This window comes from Solanum tuberosum, unplaced genomic scaffold (genome assembly GCF_000226075.1).
Source record: "Solanum tuberosum cultivar DM 1-3 516 R44 unplaced genomic scaffold, SolTub_3.0 scf00385, whole genome shotgun sequence".
Lineage (NCBI taxonomy): Eukaryota > Viridiplantae > Streptophyta > Magnoliopsida > Solanales > Solanaceae > Solanum > Solanum tuberosum.
Window position 1 is genome coordinate 400,709 of NW_006239315.1, and position 20,185 is coordinate 420,893.

A 20,185-nucleotide genomic window follows, 5' to 3' on the forward strand; every position below is an offset into this window, starting at 1 on the left:
TACCAAAGAGGGTTCGGGGTTCAATTTACACTTCGAGAAGGGTTTAAGCATTCGAAGTGCCCGCTAACATACGGTTGACCTGCGACTTGAACTAAAATATGTTTTGACTAATTTTTTTAGGAATATGATTTAACATAAAATATATAATTTATAGTATTTGATTAACTTTTAAAAAATAATTAAATAAATGACATATTTTATATTATTTTATTTTATTTTTTGAAAAATGGGACCTTAATTGAACCATTTGAATTAAAGACAAGTAATTAGAATATTAACAAAACTAGATTAATTAGAATTTATTTGATTCACTTTGAAATAATAATTTAAACCAATTTAATAAATTAAGGCATAAAAATCATTTTTAATTAATTGACTAACCTTTTTGAGAAAACGACTAATTATATATTTTACACTTTTTTTTTATTGGAAAGGTTTTGACTAACATTTTTAAAGTTTATTTAAGAAAAAATATTTTATCTAAAAATAATAATTTTAAAATGAGTATAATATGAATAAGTGAAGAGGCGTTAAAACATATATCTTAAGAATCAAAGGTTTAACTTAATTAGAAAGTATAATTTGATCGACATATTTGATTAATAAAATAAAATAAATATTAAAAGTTAACCAACACAAAGAAAATAACTTATCTTTTGGGGAATCTAATTAGGTTAATTAATAATTCTAAAGTTAGAGTTAAACAACAAACAATAAACAATCATAATTAAATAATTAAAGAGTAAGGGAAAAATTGAATTTGGGCCTCCTTTTGGGCCAATTTTGCCAGAATTTTTGGGGTTTAATCCTAAATCCGTTTTTATATACACCTGATGTATATCAGTATATATGAGTGTATGTATCAGCCCTTTTTATGTATCTCTTGCTTCCGAACACCTATATTTCGCCTCAGCCCTGTATTCCCACATTTTTCGACATGTATTGATGTATACTGAATGTATACAGTGTATATTGAATGTATAATGTCCATTTTAGGACTTTTGGAGGCTTGTATTTCGACTATGGCCTTGTACCCCTGTCCATCCACTTTCAAAACTCGAACATGATGACAGCCGACTCGATAAAAAGAGGAGTGTTGGGTTTCAACCCAACTCGGGATGCAAGGAGTGAAGGAGAGAATCCCAAATTGGACTCGAAACAAGAGATTCATGCAAGAAAAAGAAAATGATAAGAATTAGAATGATAATTCAAACAACTCAGAATCATTTACAGCGACTGATGAGAGACACATTACAAGGAGCATTTAATAAGCCATAACAAAATAAATTAACAGATAAAGCTAAATATCCACCAATAACAAAGTCAAGCATTTATTAATTTAAGAACAAATAGTTGCTGGAAAACATATGTATAACAATCAATGCATGCAAAAATAAAAATGATACTAATAAATAAAAGAGAAGGAAGAAAAAACAACAAACAGTGGGGGCATGAATCATGTTGACTATGAGCATCAAAGATTAAATTATATTCCAAATTGCATATAGTTAGTTGATTTGAACTCAAAAAGATCCTAAGAATGAGTAACGCACACTTCAAAGGACATTAGCTCACATAAATAAATTCATACAATAAATGAAAGACCATGCTAAGGTGAAGATTAATGCATACTTATTTGACTAGGAATCACGAGGGAAGATATTGAGCTCACTTGTAACACTGTATATACATTGATATTCACAATTTTCTTCCAAATACAAAAATTTCAAACACTTAAACAAATTACGGGTGAGCAAACAGAGATACACTTTTGCTTGGAACACCAAATGCTACTAAATTAAGACATTTTTTTTAACAGCAAGTTGATGACCAACATTTCGGCTAGCATCCAACACAAAGAAAACGAAAACTTGATCCAAAACGCAACATGTTGAACATTAGGATAATCACGAAATTTGAAAATAGAGAAGCCAAGCTCTTGCATCCAACAAAAATAGGCGATACAACACACGATTTCATATCACCTAACTTGAGATTCTGCCTTCATTTCGGAGGGGAGCCAAACACCAATAGTAATAGAACTTAAGTGAAACCTTTGACGCTAAGAGACTGTGAAAACTTAAACATGAGTATTCAACGACATTCAAACAAGCGAACTCGAGATGAGGGCTAGCGAAATAGCCTTAAAATTACCATTGAGAAGCAGTGAAACTAGGCATAAAAATAGCAAAATGTGAAACGACATCAGGAGTAGACAACGAAATTGCTAAAGAACACAGATACTACACATCACTATGCCAGGAATTTAATAACAAACAGCAACAATACAGACCTCTGAGACACCGGAAACATCATTTTGAAATATTAAGGACAAAATATTGTAAAGGAAGGGGCGTTACCTTTCCGGGGGCAGCGAACTAGAAACGACGAACTTTGGACAATGATTCTTCTACCACAAGATGCAAATACTAATAATAGCAAACCAAGAAGTTCAAAAACCGGCTACGAACAGAGATTTCCTCGGAACCTAGGATTAGAGAATCACTTGAAAGTTTTCAATTGTAAAATGACTATTGCTTCAAAACTAAACTCCCAAAACCATGTATGCCCGCTCTCCCCAAACACTAAAGAAGATGGAGGTTTATATAAAGGAATTTGATGTTGATTTTAGGGGGGAACGGGTGAAATGGAAGAATTTGAATTCAAAATTCAAGTTCTCTTTTGGATAAGGTTGCTGAATTTCCGCGATTTGGTGGGATTTTCGGACGTTGATGGACTGCTGAATTTCACACGCAAGGAAGAAGAAGAAAACGTGCAGGGGGTGGGGTCGGTTTGGTGTTGTTTAGAGTCATTACTGATTCCGTGATTTCTGGATTTAAGGCGTGAAGAAGAAGAAGACCAGTATGGGCAGTGGGGTTGCTTACGTTGTTCGCTGATGTTTCTGGGTTTGTTCACGTCCCGCGGAGAAGGAAGAAGAAACGTATAGGAGTGGGGTCGGTTTTGGGCTGTTTTGGAATTGCTGTGTATTGTATGTTGGGCTGGAAATTGTATTAAAAAAGAAGGGATTGGGCTCAGATTTGGGTCTGGAAATTGAAAAAGTGGGCTGCTGATTTTGGCCCAACTAAGAAAAGGGGTTAGAACTTTTAAGAGATAAACATATTGAGTTTAATTTAGATGAATTAACATTAATTAGTTAACGAGCTTTTTAATCTTAACGAAATATAATAATTAATTTAACTATAAACTAGATAATTTAAAATTAAAACCATAATTTTAAACTAACTAATTCAAATAACATCTTTTTGAGATGATTTTTTGAATATTTATAAAATATACTAATTATATATAACTATATAAAGCATAAATATTATCTAAAATTTATAAAAAAAATGACAAACTATTTAAAATGACTTGCAAACTATGTTATATTACTATTTATTTTGAAATTTTATAAAACTAATTATTTTAAATCGTTTGAAATTTAAGAAGCTCGATGATTAATTTACCTTGTGGAGGTCCAAAATTGGGTGTTAACAGGCAAAATATAGCCATCTTTGGCATTAATATAACCCTAATACTTAAGTGCAAGTTCTACATAATACACGAGGCAGACTTGGAAGCAAGGCTTCATACCCAGGCCATCCAAAATAATGGATTCAATTATCTTGAGTCTATTATCCAAAGTAATGAGGAGATAAACGATGATCTCACACATCATATTATTGTACGGTGGATGAAATAGAGGCTCGCTTCTGGAGTCCTGTATGATAAAATGTGTCATCAAAACTTATAGGCAATTTCTACAGAGTAGTGGTAAGATCGACTATGTTGTATCTTAGGCAACAACATATCCCTCTTAGGAAACAATATAGCCCCGTAGGCAATTCATAGCTCAACAACAATATTCTCAAGGGCAATAAAAAATAATTCAATAGACTAAAGGCGAGCAATTTAGCTATAAGCAACCTATACGAGTAGTCTCCAAGTCGTGCCCGACATAGGACCATTATTAATAGATTGCGAGTCCTAGAAAAAATGATTATAACCACTCAATCAGCCAATCACTCACAATTATGTCTACACGTTCACCAACGATAACAACCCTATTGTATTGCTCCTAAGCATTAAGAAAATATGCCGAACGAAAGGAGTAACCTTAACATACCTTTTGATGATTATAAGCAGTCAATTAATAACCTTTTCCCGCACCCATGTAATACTACAATATGGTAGAAGCTAAATCAATATGCAAGAAGATATGGTGCTACAATAATTCGACAAAAGATACGAATTTTCACTAAACGAAATACCACTCATGTAGGTCTAAAGTAGCTATAAACCGATAAAAGAGCGATCTTAACTTGCTATACATCCTTGTAGTAGTATCTAGAACACTGGATATCATGGTACCTAGCTGCTACAACACCCCCGCATATATACCATGAAATTGATAGGAAATAATATGCAAATATGATGAGCTCTCGATGTAGAACAACTTTTCTGAACCTTGCAAGATGAAATCACTAAGACCTAAAGAGTATTTTATAGATTTGGGGAGATTTTCTCTGTATTTTGGGCTGCTGGAACGTGAAAATGAAGAATAAAATGAAGGTGGCTGATTAAATAAAAGTTTCCACTGACTTTGGCCCACCTCACATGCCTGCTTGCGTCATCTTGCAAAAATGCAAATATCTCTCTATTCTGGAATTTTTTGAATAAACAGTTTAATGCTTTGAAAACTAGACTCGTAGACCTTCGATTTGATAGGTCATGATCCCCATAACTCATTATAGATTGAGAGAAAGTCACCATGATATTTGACCCAAATTCAGAAAAACTTTAAAAGAAACTTACGATAACTTTCGCCAACTTTTATTTCACAACTTGCTTAACTTCAAAATATGAGATACTATCCTTGAATACTTAAATTATGACATACCATATCATTATTAATTTATAAATCACTCTTCATCTTGTCACGAAGGTACGAGTTAAGTTAGAGTTTCGAAAAGTTGGGGGTGTTATCCTAAAAAATGACTTTTTCAATTCAAAATATTTTCCGGAAAATAAGTTTCATTTTATCATGCAGTAATCTAGCTGTGAAAAATAAAATTTATTTGGAGAAATAGTAATAATAACTTCCAATAATTTTAAAAAAAAAGAAAGAAAGAAAGAAAGAAAGAGAAGGTCTTGGAAGTTAATAAGAAAAGGTGTGAAACAGATAAAGCAAAATAAATAAATAAAAAGTGTTCACCGGGGGTAAAAGAGGGGGAGGCAGAGACCGACGAGTTAAGAAAACCCAAATAAAGCCAATATTTCTGCTCCACCAATCTCTCTCCTTTCTCTCTCCTCTTCCACGCTTTCTCTCTCCTCTTCTCTCTCTCCGGTCGATCTCCGTCTCCATCTAAATTCTCCATAAGCAACAAAGTTTTTTCAATCTTCTGAATTGCCTTTACTACGAAAAACAGGTAATTGTTTATTTCCGTTTTGTTTTGTTTTTCATTTCGGTTAATTAAGCTGATCGGGATCGGGTGTTTTCATTGTAATTCGTAGATCTGTGTTTTATTTTTTTATTTGGGTTAATTAGATCTGTTATCTTCACTATTTGATTGCATTGTTGCGAAATTTGCGTTTTAGTTAAGGGGGATTTGGTTTTTATTTTTTCAATTTTGTGCCTTTTTTGAGATCTAGTTGAATTATTGTTTATGTTTCGTCATTTGCCGGGTGGGTTTTCGATAGTTAGTGGATGCGTTAACTTTTATGTGGATTTGCTCCTTTCTTTTTCTGTCAATTTCTGAGTTTTGATCGGTTGAAGTTGAATTACAGGAAAAAAATCGTCTTTTTTTTGGTGGGGTTCTTTGGAATTTGCATTATTACAAGAGTATTACAAGAGTTTTGAGGATTAAGCAAGAGATTTTGTCACCTATTGGCGCGAAGATTGAGTACAGCGCCTTTTTGGTGATTGTATTTTGGTTGTAGATTGCTTGAGCATTTAATGGTAAATTCAAGGTAAATAAGGGTTTGTTTATATTTGGTGCCTTTCCGATGTTCGGACTCCACGTGTTTGATACTGGAATAAAACGCAAGTTGAATATTTTCAGCTAGCAGGGGTTAGAAATAAGGTTTGGGAAGTTAATTTTTGTGGATACTTTAGGGATTTGAGATAATCTTGGGGTTTTAGCTTGATACTTTCCAATGCGATTTCATTGGAGGAGTATTTATGACTTCCGGCAAGCCATTGCTGTCATCATTTGAGCCTTCTTCTGCACCAAGCCCTCACCATAATAACTCATCATTGGGGATCTGCTCGTTGGGATGTCTCCCCCAGAATGCATCAGCTTCTGCTGATTTGGATGAGTCACCAGGGACCAAATTATGTGACTTGAAGGAGGAGGTGGACAGAGGTAATCAACCACTAGAAGATACATCAGGTGTAAAGAATTCTAGGCTACATTCTTCTTCACTTGTGAGCGGAAATGGGACAGCTGAACTACAGTCATTTTCATCAAAATACCCCCCTTCACGGGAGAGGAAACGCCTTGTATCATGGGGTGGTACTGCAGACCATCCGCTTGAGCAAACGACCTTTGAAATATCCAGTGATTCTTCTAGGGTGACGTCATCTGGAGCAGCGTCCACTCGGACGTCATCCCAAAGACATCTTGATGAGTCAAGGGCTTCATCCCGTGGCCAGGATAAGCTAAACAAATCCCAGAGGCATCTTCAAAAAAGTATGCAGCTGGAGAATGACTTGTTACACGGAAGTAACGCTAGGTTGATTCATGTTAATGATCCAAAAAAGACCAATGATCAATTTGAGTTCACTGGAAATGAGATCCGTACTAGCAAATATACAATAATAAATTTCTTGCCTAAAAATCTCTTCATTCAGTTCCACCGGGTTGCTTATTTATATTTTTTAGCAATTGCTGCTCTGAATCAGCTTCCACCTCTTGCAGTTTTTGGTAGAACTGTATCTCTATTTCCTCTTCTTTTTGTGCTTTCTGTGACAGCTATAAAAGATGGTTATGAGGATTGGCGAAGACACAGGTCAGACAGGAATGAGAATAATCGGGAGGCTCTAGTACTTCAATTCGGCAAGTTTGAGTTGAAAAGATGGAAGAATATTAGGGTTGGTGAGGTTGTGAAAATCCTTGCTGATGAGACAATTCCTTGTGATATGGTGTTGTTAGGAACAAGTGATCCTAGTGGGATTGCTTATATCCAGACAATGAATCTAGATGGTGAATCAAACTTGAAGACAAGGTATGCTAGGCAAGAAACAACTTCATTAGTGAGTGAAGTGGAGACACTTTCGGGAGTTATCAGATGTGAACAGCCTAACAGGAATATCTACGAGTTCACAGCCAACATGGAGTTAAACAGGCATAAGTTTCCACTCAGCCAATCAAATATTATCTTACGTGGTTGCCAGCTGAAGAACACAGAATGGGCAATGGGAGTGGCAGTTTATGCTGGTCAAGAGACCAAGGCTATGCTAAACAGTGCGGCATCTCCTTCCAAAAGAAGCAGGCTGGAGACCTACATGAATCGGGAAACACTTTGGTTGTCTGTTTTTCTTTTCGTCATGTGCTTGGCAGTAGCATCCGGGATGTGTGTATGGCTGAAAGAACATGAGAAGCAGCTTGATACCCTGCCTTATTACCGGAAAGTTTACTCTGAAAAAGGAACACATCCTGGTAAACGGTATAGATATTATGGGATTCCTATGGAAACATTTTTCTCTTTTTTGAGTTCCGTCATAGTTTTCCAGATAATGATACCCATATCTCTTTACATCACGATGGAGTTGGTTCGCTTGGGACAGTCGTATTTTATGATTGGAGACAGGCACATGTATGACGATAACAGTAATTCAAGGTTTCAGTGCAGATCCTTGAATATCAATGAGGATTTGGGTCAGATACGTTATATTTTTTCAGATAAAACAGGAACACTTACTGAAAATAAGATGGAATTTAAACGAGCAAGTGTGTGGGGAAAAAATTATGGGAGAGCCCTTTCTGCTGCAGGTGCATCATTAGACCTGGATTTTGGAGGTATGGTTATCATACACAATATACTTTTCAAACATAATTTAAATCTTTTAACCTGTATTACTATATCATTAGCATTATCTCAAACTATGTACAGTCAATGATGTAGATAACTAGAAGTGTTTTACCCATTATGCATTGTGAAAAGAAATCGAAGTAACAAATGCAACTAAAGAAGTAGATAACTATAAGTGTTTTACCTATTATGCATTGTGAAAAGAAATCGAAGTAACAAATGCAACTAAAGAAGTAGATAACTATAAGTGTTTTACCTATTATGCATTGTGAAAAGAAATCGAAGTAACAAATGCAACTAAAGAAGTAGATAACTATAAGTGTTTTACCTATTATGCATTGTGAAAAGAAATCGAAGTAACAAATGCAACTAAAGAAGTAGATAACTATAAGTGTTTTACCTATTATGCATTGTGAAAAGAAATCGAAGTAACAAATGCAACAAAAGAAGTGCCGAGGAGGGAATAAGAGATTATTTAAGACTTAAATATAAAAAAATGGAGAGTTTTTAATAACTAGAAGAAAGAAATAGGAATCCATAATGCAGTCTCTTTTTTATTATTGTTGATGTTAGTTAATCATTGATTTCACCGCATGAGAAATTGCCAAATGGCTAATGATTCATTCCTTGATGGTGCTGTCTTTTCTCAAGTAAGAGTTTGTATGGACATATCTTTTTCAAGTTCAGCTACTTGTTATATTTCTTGATTATGACCTCACATTATGGAGTGTACAAAGTAGATGCTCTTTACTAAATAGTAACAGGTTTGTAACTTCAGCCTCAAAACCCCCAATCTGCCAACATTAATATCTGTATCTGTTGCAGTCAGTTTGAGCCTTGCTTGTTGCGGTTCCTTCCTTTCCTTATATTTGAGTTCAATAGATATTAGGGAATGAGCTCATTTTCAAATGCAATTGTACAAGTTATTCAAATCTTGTGTATGTCTCATACAAGTAATGGACCCAAAGGCTCCAGTTAGTTGACTTGTGTACTGTACGTAGAGATGATATTGTGCAGTGACTGATCTTTTTAAAAATAAAAGACCCAACCATCCCGACTATAAGTTCTAATTTTGCATGAAAAAATAAAATAAAAAATGAAACGACTGATTAAAAAAACAGAGACAAAAATGTTATCTATCTTTCTTACATCTAGCTCCCAAGGGTGTGACTTTAAGTGGTCATTTTGCCGGTCGAGAACCTGAGGAAGTGGAAGGTACTTGTGTTGGTTGGAGTTTTATGTGTAAGGTGTCTGGCGAAGATGTAGACCACCTCCTTCTACATTGTCGGGTTGCTTCGAGGTTATGATGGACAATTCTGGGATGGTTTGGACTCTCTTAGGTGATGCTAGACACGGTAAAGTGTGTAATGTTTAGTTGGTGTGTCACTGTGTTGGGAAAAGAAAGAGAAGACACAAGGTTGGAGTGTTGCCCCACTTTCATTTATGTGTGTTGTGTTTGGAAAGAGAGAAATAGGAGAGCTTTTGAAGGTGTAGTGATGAATTTTGTTTAATTGAGGAGTAGCCTCTTATCCCTTATTTCTTTTTGGTGCAACCATGAGGTTCCTTGTTGAATAGAAGATTGGGTGTCTTTTGCATAAAACCAACGTTTTTTTGGGTAGGTTTTCAACTTTTTTGTTATACCTCTTGTATACTGGCGTTTTTTTGCCCACATTTTAATGCGGTTTATTTACTTTATAATTTATAAAAAAATGCTTATTTATTTACTTATTGCTACTATTAAATTCAATGATATGCCCTGTATAATAGGTAATTGTGCGCATGCATATCCTTGCAGATTAAATGAAATTGAAGTGAAAACTATACATTATGTGATGTTCCCTTTTGAGATTTCTCTTTTTTCTAGCTATGCTTGTGCTGCAGACTGGACAATATCTTTTGTAATCTTTTGCGCAGAACCAACAGCTGTGCCTTCAAGTCGAAGAAAATTGAGGCTTAACTCAGAAATTCCAACTGATTCTGAACTTATGGAACTGTTACATATTGAGCTAGCCGGGGAAGAGAGGATTGCTGCACATGAGTTCTTTATGACATTGGCAGCATGTAATACCGTGATTCCTATTCTTACCCATAGTTCATCTTTGGATGAAGTGCATGACACTGTTGGCACCATTGCGTATCAAGGTGAATCTCCTGACGAACAAGCACTAGTTGCTGCTGCTTCTGCATATGGATATACACTTTGTGAGCGGACATCTGGTCATATTGTGATCGATGTCAATGGTGAGAAACTAAGGTAGTTGCTCTCACTCAAAATCTTTAATTTGGTGTTAGCTGCACATGGACACTTTTAGAACTTCACTAAATATTGTGGATTAGTCTAGTAGGTGTGATGTACTCTATCTATGACATTGGAGTGTTTCCAAAGCATAGTTTCTTCTCTCCTTAAATTCCACTTTTTTTCTTCTTGTTTACTTTGTTTTATTTAGTTGTAAATAAATCTTTTTCATGCAATAGTCTGTTCTCCGTCCTTCAGAATTGTGGATTGATTTATTGGCCTGCTGCTGCAGGTTGGATGTCTTGGGACTGCATGAGTTTGACAGTGTACGCAAAAGAATGTCTGTGGTTATCAGATTCCCAAGTGGTGCTGTAAAAGTTTTGGTCAAAGGGGCTGATACTACGATGTTTAGCATTTTAAGGAAAGAACACAAAAGCCACCACGACATACAAAATGTCACTCTTAGCCATTTGAATGAGTACTCATCTGAAGGTTTGCGGACCCTGGTTGTTGCTGCAAGGGATCTTACGGGAGAAGAACTGGATGAGTGGCAATTCATGTATGAGGAAGCTAGCACATCTTTGACTGACAGATCAGCAAAATTGCGCCAAACAGCATCTCTTATAGAATGCAACTTAACTCTACTAGGGGCCAGTGCAATTGAGGACAAACTACAAGAGGGTGTACCAGAAGCTATTGAGTCTCTGCGTCAAGCAGGAATGAAGGTTTGGGTTCTTACTGGAGATAAGCAAGAAACCGCAATTTCAATTGGTATGTCTTGCAAACTCTTGACCTCAGACATGCAGCGGATCATCATTAATGGCACTTCAGAAAATGAATGCAAGAGGTTATTGTTTGATGCTAAAATCAAATATGGTATAAACTCTGCAAGTTGTTGTAATCAAATCTCAACATTCCAGAGGGATGCAGAAAATGGTTATCTCGAAGCTTCTGCTAGTATGCAGTCAAGTAATTTGCCAGAGCCGCATGCAGGAGAGGAAGGAGTTTCTGATGGACCTTTGGCACTCATAATTGATGGGAATAGTCTGGTATACATCTTAGAGAAAGATCTCGAGACCGAGGTATGAACCATATCTCCCTTCTAAGGCTTAATTGTGATAATATACATGTTGCGGTATACATTGCCTCTTTTTTTCTTCTTTTTGTGTAGCTTGTGTCCTAATGTATGATTGCAATCCTTCCACAGCTATTCGACCTTGCAACCTCATGTAGGGCTGTGATTTGCTGTCGTGTTGCTCCCTTGCAGAAGGCTGGAATTGTTGACCTAATAAAGAGCCGCACAGATGATATGACACTAGCCATAGGTGATGGTAAGTTAGCTACATCCGATGCCTTGTCTGTACAAGGGAAAACTTATGTCAGAACCTTGGTTGGTTGTTGGAAGAATGCAATTCTATGATTTGTGCATAAAGTTTTGAAGTTATTTTTTGGAGTCATGTTTTAAGGTTTTTCATGTACATTGCATTACTGCTTTTTGAGATGCATTTCATGGGATGATTTTCTTCATTTCTTTGCACCTAATTTAAAAAACTTGCTCAGGGGCTAATGACGTTTCAATGATCCAAATGGCGGATGTTGGTGTTGGATTATGTGGTCAAGAAGGGCGGCAAGCAGTGATGGCATCAGATTTTGCTATGGGACAGTTTCGGTTTCTGAAAAGATTGCTCCTTGTGCATGGACATTGGAATTACCAGCGAGTTGGTTATTTGGTTCTTTACAACTTCTACAGAAATGCTGTTTTCGTTTTCATGCTTTTCTGGTATTATTCTTTTTCCTTCTGGCCTGCATTCTTTTGTATGGTATCTGGGCAACAATGCGTCCTCTTCCCATTGAAAAGAAAAGAGGAAACTATACATTAAAATCAGTGGTGGTACTAGTGGTGTAGCTGCAAAATATTCATATTGTTAATGAAAGAGACAATATCTGAGGGGGGAAATTACAACAACATACCCATTGTAATCTTGGGACTGCTCGGGAAAAAACTTTTAAGGTAAAGATCTCTGGCAGTCAGTAATTGGCTAGTTCAAGGAAAGGTCGAGTTAATGAAAGAGACAATATCTGAGGGGGGAAATTACAACAACATACCCATTGTAATCTCACTAGTGTGGGGTCTATGGAGGGTGTTGTGTACGCATCCTTGTGAAGGTCGAGAGACTGTTTCGGATAGATCCTCGGCTCAAGTAAAGCATGAAGAAAATCACGTATGAAAAAGGTGATACAATAGTGAAGCAGTCATGCTGAACATAATGAGAAGAGAACTGTAGCAATGACACATAATACCATAAGCAAATTAAACAAGTAACAATAAGGTCGAAGAACAAGATAGTATGTGAGTAATAGTAATAATACTGATAAGGGAACAATGCTCGACTACCTACTAATCTTCTAACCTGATCCTTGATCTCATCCTCTTATCGAGGGTCATTGTCCTTGGTAAGCTGCAAGTGTGCCATGTCCTGTCTAATCACTCTCCCCAATACTTCTTCGGCCTACCTCTACCTCTCTTCATACCCTCCATAGCCAACCTCTCACACCTCCTCACGGGGCATCTGTGCATCTCCTCTTCACATGCCCAAACCATCTCAGCCTGGGTTTCTTATGAAAAGCAAAGAGGGGGGAGGAAAGTATCATGAGTAGATCGAAATAAGATTTTAGTCCTGTAAATTAGAGGAACTAGGATAAGAAGATTATTGATGTTCAGTATAGCACTGTGGAAAGTGGTTATGGAGTTGCCAAATTTTCATCCATATCTTGATGCTTAAAACGGCTGGCCTGAACCACTGTACAATGCGACATTAATGCCAAGAAATCCAAGAAAAGAGTCTTTTCTCTGACAGTAGTGTCTCCTGACCAAAGAACAAAGGAAATTTTTAAGCTGAGTTTGCAGTTTATGTGTAAGGAGAGTAGAAAGCATATCTATTATTTCTTCTTTATTGACACTCTTTCTCAAAAACATTGGGTCTAATCTCCAGATGGTTGATGTGAGTTGTGTGTGCGTGTGGTCATGCTGGTAGCTTTGGCTTTGATTTGCATTTGAGTGGAAATTAAACTGATTCATAAACTATGCTTGGTTAAAGGATGGGGGAGGGGAGACTGACTAGTTCTTCTTTAGGTGAAGCATTATCCTTCCCTTATGTTTAGTTTGACTGAAAATGAAGTAAAAGAGATTTACCTACTCATCTCTGTGTAATCCTGTACTTTAGCATCATCTATAAATTTTATCAATGAAAGGAACTCTGCAAATTGGGATAGAGGGAGTGAGTTCTTCCCTTTGTACGTTGTGCCTTCAACATATTTTGCTATGCTGAGGATGCATTCTTAATATTTATTTTCTACATGCTGACTACCTGAGTTTGATTTATCAGTTTCGCAATTGTTTCATGCATTAGAGTCCCCTCTTATTTTGATTGTTGTCAAATTATCGTGTTTGATGATGCAACACTTGAGTAATAATGCATTTGTCATCTGACTATATTCCTGTACTTGGTATTATGTAGGTACATATTGTATGCAGCCTTTTCTACAACATCTGCGCTGACAGATTGGAGTAGTGTGTTTTATTCTCTCATCTATACTTCCATACCTACTTTAGTTGTTGGTATTCTGGACAAGGACTTAAGTCATAAGACACTACTGAAGTATCCAAAACTCTATGCTGCTGGCTATAGACAGGAGAGTTACAACATGAAACTCTTCTGGGTCACAATGCTTGATACAGTGTGGCAGAGTCTTGTACTCTTTTATGTACCATTGTTCATCTATGATCAGAGTGATATTGACATATGGAGTATGGGTAGCTTATGGACAATCGCTGTTGTGATCCTTGTAAACATGCACTTGGCAATGGACGTACAGCGGTGGTTAATATTTACTCATATGGCAATATGGGGGTCAATTGTTATCACATATGGCTGCTTGGTGGTGCTGGACTTAATACCTGTCTTCCCCAATTATAAGTTAGTATTTCCTTGTGAAGTTCAATAATATTGGGTCTAACCATTTTTAAAGTTATTGAGGTTTATGGCATGGTACTAACTTATTTCTTTTGTCTTCTTGCAGTACAATCTTTCAATTGGCAAAATCTCCTACTTACTGGCTCTCAATTTTGCTTATTATAGTTTTGGCTTTGCTTCCTCGCTTTATTGTCAAAGTTATAAACCAAAGTTTCCGCCCTTCAGACATCCAGATAGCTAGAGAAGCAGAGATCCTGAAGAAAAACCACAGCTATATTATGTCTAGGCCAGATCATGATACAAGCTAGTGCCTCCTGTTTATGTTTTCAATCACCCTATTTTGGTGTAGCTCCTTGAGTTTCCCTATACTTGGCTTCCTATGGCATGCAGAGTTAGAAGTAGGTAGGTAAGTCATTTACTCCTGTACAATGTTAATTTTTTTTGGTCTGTCCATCTTTCTGTATCTTGCTTATGATATCCGGTATCCCACTTATTTTGAGTTGGAAGTAAATAATATCTCTACCTCCATTAGGATTTTTTTCTCCAGTGTTTCATTAGCTTTCTGTATTCACTATCATCTGGTTATTATAGATAGTATTAGAGTGAAAATAATAGTTACAAAGAGGCTGGCAGCATCCTGCCTCAGTTTAATAAATTATGCTTTGGAGAAGTGTCTGCCAAGTAATGCTAAAAATTACCAATGCCAGCTTTCTGATTCCTGGCATTGACATGCCTACCCTTTTTCAAATTATATCTGAAATGAAACCAGAAAAGTGAGTAGTGTTGAAAATGTAATGGGATGAAGAAGTTGGTACTAACTTCAATTGTATGGATGCATAATCTGTATGGCACAGGTTTTACTTTTGCTCTGTTGGTGCTTGGGGAAGGGGGATGCTGAGGAGAGTGAAGAAAGCATGCAATCTGTGATATCAACTGTTAAGTGTCCAACATTAGTTGGGGAAATGAGCTTTTGCATCTTTATATAGATTTTGGCAAGCCTCACGCCCTCACCTTATGAGCAGTGAGGCCCAGTTCCATCTTCTTAACATAGTATCGGGTTGAGACCCATCCAAATTGTTGGTTTATCCGGTGTTGGCCCCTCATGTTATTGTTGTCCATGCTCTAGATGTCTAGGCCTGGGAGTGCTGGGAGGGGAAGGTGTTATGCATACCACATTGACCGAGAGAATGGATTATTGTCTTCTTATATGGTTTGAGACAATCCTCATTTCACGAGTGAACTTTTGGGGTTGAGTTAGGTCCAAGTTCCTTTTTTTTTAACATCAAAATTGGAAGAATGCCATCTCTACAATTGAACCGAAATCCATCATGTTGGTTGTCATATGTGCTGTAGAATATTTCTGTATAATGCATTTGTGCCATTTTTGGCATGTTTCATTGCATGTGTAGCTGTAGTTTGTGGGACGATCTGAGATATCTTTGGTTGCTTCATACCTTGCACCTTACACCTGCTATGCAAAGGCTTGTCTCGATGGAAGATTTTGTTTCAAACTTTTGTAGTACTGACTACTGAGTGGACCATGCTTATGATATCTTATAAATGCTTCAGCTGAGCTACCCCAACTCAATGTCAGCAGGTGAAATTGGCGACAATGTGAAAGGGAAATGGAGTCACCATGTAAATGAAAGAAAGGAAAACAAGGGTTAACTCAGAGCTAAGTTTGTCGAGAGTTTGAAGCACAGCTGAAGAAACAATCTGGTTTAGAGCGACGGAACACATGAAGGTTTTTGAATGGATTTTGTTATTTGTTGTTGATAACACTGTTGGGCTTGTTTTACAAGAAGTGAAAATGATAGGCTCTGCTTGTTAGGTATTCAGCATAATTCCCACATAAAGAAAGAGAATTGAGGAGAGAAATACAAGTGTATCATAGTTTACCTGTAAAGATTGAGGTTTCTTATCCTTACTCTTGTAACAAATTAAAGGAAACTGTTCTTGATTTATGAACTTATCTGTGATTTTGTAAATCTGTTAACATGTGAAATAATTGTTTTTTTAACATGTTGAGCAGGGGCGGTTTAACGGAATCTTACGATCTAAAGTTAAATTCCGGTAAGAAGCCTACGAAATTCATGTATACTTATATTTATGATTCATTCTTCTACCTTATAATTTTGTTCATTCGTTTGGACGATTCAATCAAATTTCAAAAGTTTATTAGTATGAAATTTGAAACAGTATTGGTATAAATCATGTGTTACGTAAATGTACCTTTTGGTTATCTACTTTATTAATATGGTTAAAATGATTTTTACAATTTAATTTGGAGCCTTTATTTTCTATAGCAATTGCAAAGCATGATAATATTATATATGTCTCGTTTATTATTTCTTCATTTGTCATAGTAATAACGACTACTTGTTTTTTTTCCCAGGTGAACTCTATTTTATCTTACAAAAATTGTTTTTACGCGAAGCAAAATTTTACTATTGTTTTCATAAGATTTTAGATGAATAAACTAAAGTGAGATCAAATTTAATGTGCAATGATGAAAAAGGAAAATCAATTTTAATATACAAAAGTGAGATTCCGTTAATGCAATAAAGAACTTCACTAATATTTTTGTATACAGTTTTCTAACGAATAAATATACTAAAGTTAAAACAAGTTCAATTAAAGAAAGATCAAATTTATTTTCAATAACTTTTTGGGTATATAGTGAAGTTCATGGTAAAAGAAAGAAATTTTGTAAGCACGTGAACCATGAATGTAAAAGAACTAGAGGACATAAGTCACAAAACATGGTCAATAGACGTCTGTGAGATACATTTTGAAGTAACCTTAGTTCATTGTTGTGGGAGATTTATCTTTAATCGACATATAAGACCATGTGATCAGCTATCAACAAGGAATTCGGTGTCTATCCCACACCAAAAAGGAGTGTCCTACTTGCCAAAGTAATTAAGACCATGAACTTCTAGCTTATGTGGATCCACTTGCTAATGTCTATTTAAGACAATCATCCTATGGGGGCACATATGTATGGGATAAAAAGATTGCTTCTAGAAACTCGGCCTCTACTAACGAGAGAGCTCCCATCTCAATATCCTCTCGGTGCTAAGTGTAAATCCCACGGAATAGTCATTTTCTTAACTTGTCTTTATTATCCATGGAAGGGCACGTCATCTTACCAATCCAAGCTAAGTCATATGTCGTCATCCATGGAAAGGTACAATGAAGTAACCAATCCAAGCTAGGTTTGATTAGAATAGCTCCTTATCCTTGATTCATTTTAGGTGAGAAGACCTTTCAACCTTAGAATCCTTAATTTGAGAAAACCTTTCACATTCATGCATGAGTTAGTTATGTGAGCAATCCTTTCACAACAATTAACCACAACAACAACATATATGCTTTTACTCTCAAAACAATCTACTTCATATCTCATCAATTCCAAAAGAATTATGCCGGGTTGTGTATCGATCGGTTCGATTCGGTTTTAAAGTTTATCGATTTGACTTATTGGTTATCGGTTTGTAGAGATGCTAAACCGTTATAGAACCATTAAAATATTGACTTATCGATTATTGGTTTATCGATTATTGATCGTTATTGGTTCGGTTATCGGTCTAACCGTTAAGAATTGATATAAAAAAAACATTGAAAATCACTTAGAAACAAGGTGAAAAACCAAATGAACCATGCACATGAGTTCACAAGTTACATCTTGCTCAAAAACAAACATTTTTACATTATAGTCTGCCAAATAACCAAGTGTTTGAGACAACTAGAAATAAAAGTAGAAAATCAAACTCTAAGTCAATGACTTTATGTACAAAATGGTATAAATATAAGTATTTAATTTATCATCTGGTAACTGTTAAAAACCGATAACCTGATAACAAAACAAAAATTCAAAACCGCTAAACCAATATAAATCAATAACTTTTTTTCGGTTCGAATTATCGGTTTTGGTTCGGTTTTTGAATAGCCCTAAGAACATGCATAATTCCATAATTCATCTTTCATAGTTCAAGACCACTTTCAATCATCAATATCTAGAAAACATAAGTTAAGCATGCGTTCATGGGGATTCACCTTAAAATCATGAGATTATATCAATTCATGCATAAAAGTTCATAAATCAATCAAATAAATCAACATTTAAAAGAACCATGACATAGAGGAAAAACCCTAACTCAATTGGAGAATTTAGGAACTCTTTCAGAATTTCTTAGGATTTAGGTTCAGTTTAAGGGTATTTAGGGTTTTATAGGGTTTAAGGTTTAGGATTTTTTAGTGTTTATTTAGGTTTACAATTTTTAAAGAGCTTTTTAGGGTTTTTAAGAAATTTTTAAGGTCTTTTAGATTTAGGTTTTTAAAAAGTTTTCAGGATTTAAGGTTTCTTAAGGCTCAAGGCTTTTAGGGTTTAGAATTTTTTGAAGATTTAATGATTCTTAGGGTTCAAATTTTTTTATGGTTTAGGATTAGTGTATTACATAGCAACCACAGAGGACTGATAACAATAGATTCCTTTCCACAGTTCTTTACAAGGATTTCTCCACCTTCAAAATTCCAAGGAAGGAAAGAGCCCATTCAGGGAGGGATGCAATTTCTTAAGAAATCCTTAAGAAAGTTAAAATACCATAAAAAAAATAGAAAATCTTGAATCAACAAAAAATAACCTAACCTTCATCGGCGTCACTATCATCCCATTAGTGTAAAAAAAATAACAGTGAATACCGTAGCAATTAAAAGAGAAGAAGTGTGTTTCGCCACAATCAAGGATGAGTTCGCTAACCGTGGTACAAGGCTTGAGTTTAAAGATGGGTTCACTGACCATGGACTCTTCCACCGTTCTTAAACCCTTCCTTATACGTTTTTTTTTGAGGTGTTATAATTTCAATCAATACTTAAATGAAAATATATTTATATCCAACGACTCAATAAATTACTTTTTTACATATTTTACGTTTTTCTCTCTTTTAATGTTAATTATTATTAATCTTTGTTCTGTTTAATGGATATATTGAATTCACATGTTTTATTGATTTCTTCCTTTTATCATAGTTATGAATATTTGAAATGAGTTACACCATCTTAGCCCCTCCCTATCCCATCTTTAAAGAGAAACTCCCCTAAAATAAAGGTGGTGAGGAAAACACTCTTAGATTGATTTAATTAAATGTCTCTTGATCACTTAATATGTTTAATATTTGTCAAGATAAAAAAATACTAGCTAATATTTTATATTCCTAGATTATTTATGTAACATTTTTTAAAAATGATTCCATTTCGTTTCATTCTATCTTTTTGTCAATTTTTATGGATAGTATGACATATTGGTGGTTGAAGTAGAAAGTGCTAAGTTGAAGGAGAGCCAAAAAGAGAGGTTTTCAATCTATTTTTCGGAGTCAGATTTTCAACTTTTAATTCTAAAATTGAATGACTTTATCTACGTAATAACTATTTTTTAAACCTTGTAGATTTGTTTATAGGATACATTAGAGTCAAAAGTTCAAGACCATGTATCTCTAAAATTAATAAGTGTAATTTTCCGAATTTCTCGGAGGTAAGCCACCCCTCCTAATGTTGAATTAAAGTGGAAAGTTTGCATATTAATTAGAGCAGCCTTTGGTGTGTTCACAAACTAACCTAGACACTGTTTTAAGACTAAATAATGGGCAAATTTTAGTGGTTTCATACTGTAGTTTTATAAGAGCAAAAAAAAGGTCAGATTCTTTAACGTGCTAAAAATAATTTTAAAATGTCTTTTTTTATATGTTGAATTAAATTTGATATTTCCTTTTATCTATTGAATAAAATTTACTTCTCCCCTTCATTTATTGGATAAAAAATACATTTAATATACCCTTCCATCTATTAAACTTTTTTTCTCATGATGTTGAATCCCACATTAATTTCCTCAAAATTTGTTTTTAAATAAATAAAATACCTATTTTTTCCTATTATGCCATTT

The 20,185-nt window shown here is 35.2% G+C and overlaps 1 protein-coding gene across 7 annotated transcripts; it reads left to right on the forward strand.

The window, feature by feature from the left end:
• The first annotated feature begins 5,208 nt into the window (after nucleotides 1–5,208).
• On the forward strand, nucleotides 5,209–16,369 carry LOC102592076 (phospholipid-transporting ATPase 1-like). 7 transcript variants are annotated; one of them, XM_006362279.2, is made up of 9 exons: nucleotides 5,209–5,429; nucleotides 5,788–8,021; nucleotides 9,949–10,288; nucleotides 10,563–11,352; nucleotides 11,478–11,601; nucleotides 11,831–12,050; nucleotides 13,789–14,247; nucleotides 14,351–14,650; nucleotides 15,814–16,369. In XM_006362279.2, the coding sequence occupies exons 2-8, from the start codon at nucleotides 6,182–6,184 to the stop codon at nucleotides 14,550–14,552; spliced, it is 3,975 nt and encodes a 1,324-aa protein (XP_006362341.1). In that variant the 5' UTR covers nucleotides 5,209–5,429; nucleotides 5,788–6,181; the 3' UTR covers nucleotides 14,553–14,650; nucleotides 15,814–16,369. The 7 variants fall into 7 exon arrangements, with proteins under 7 accessions (XP_006362341.1, XP_006362340.1, XP_006362342.1 ...); XM_006362278.2 differs by having other exon boundaries at nucleotides 15,839–16,369; XM_006362280.2 differs by having other exon boundaries at nucleotides 15,842–16,369.
• The last annotated feature ends 3,816 nt before the right edge of the window (nucleotides 16,370–20,185 follow it).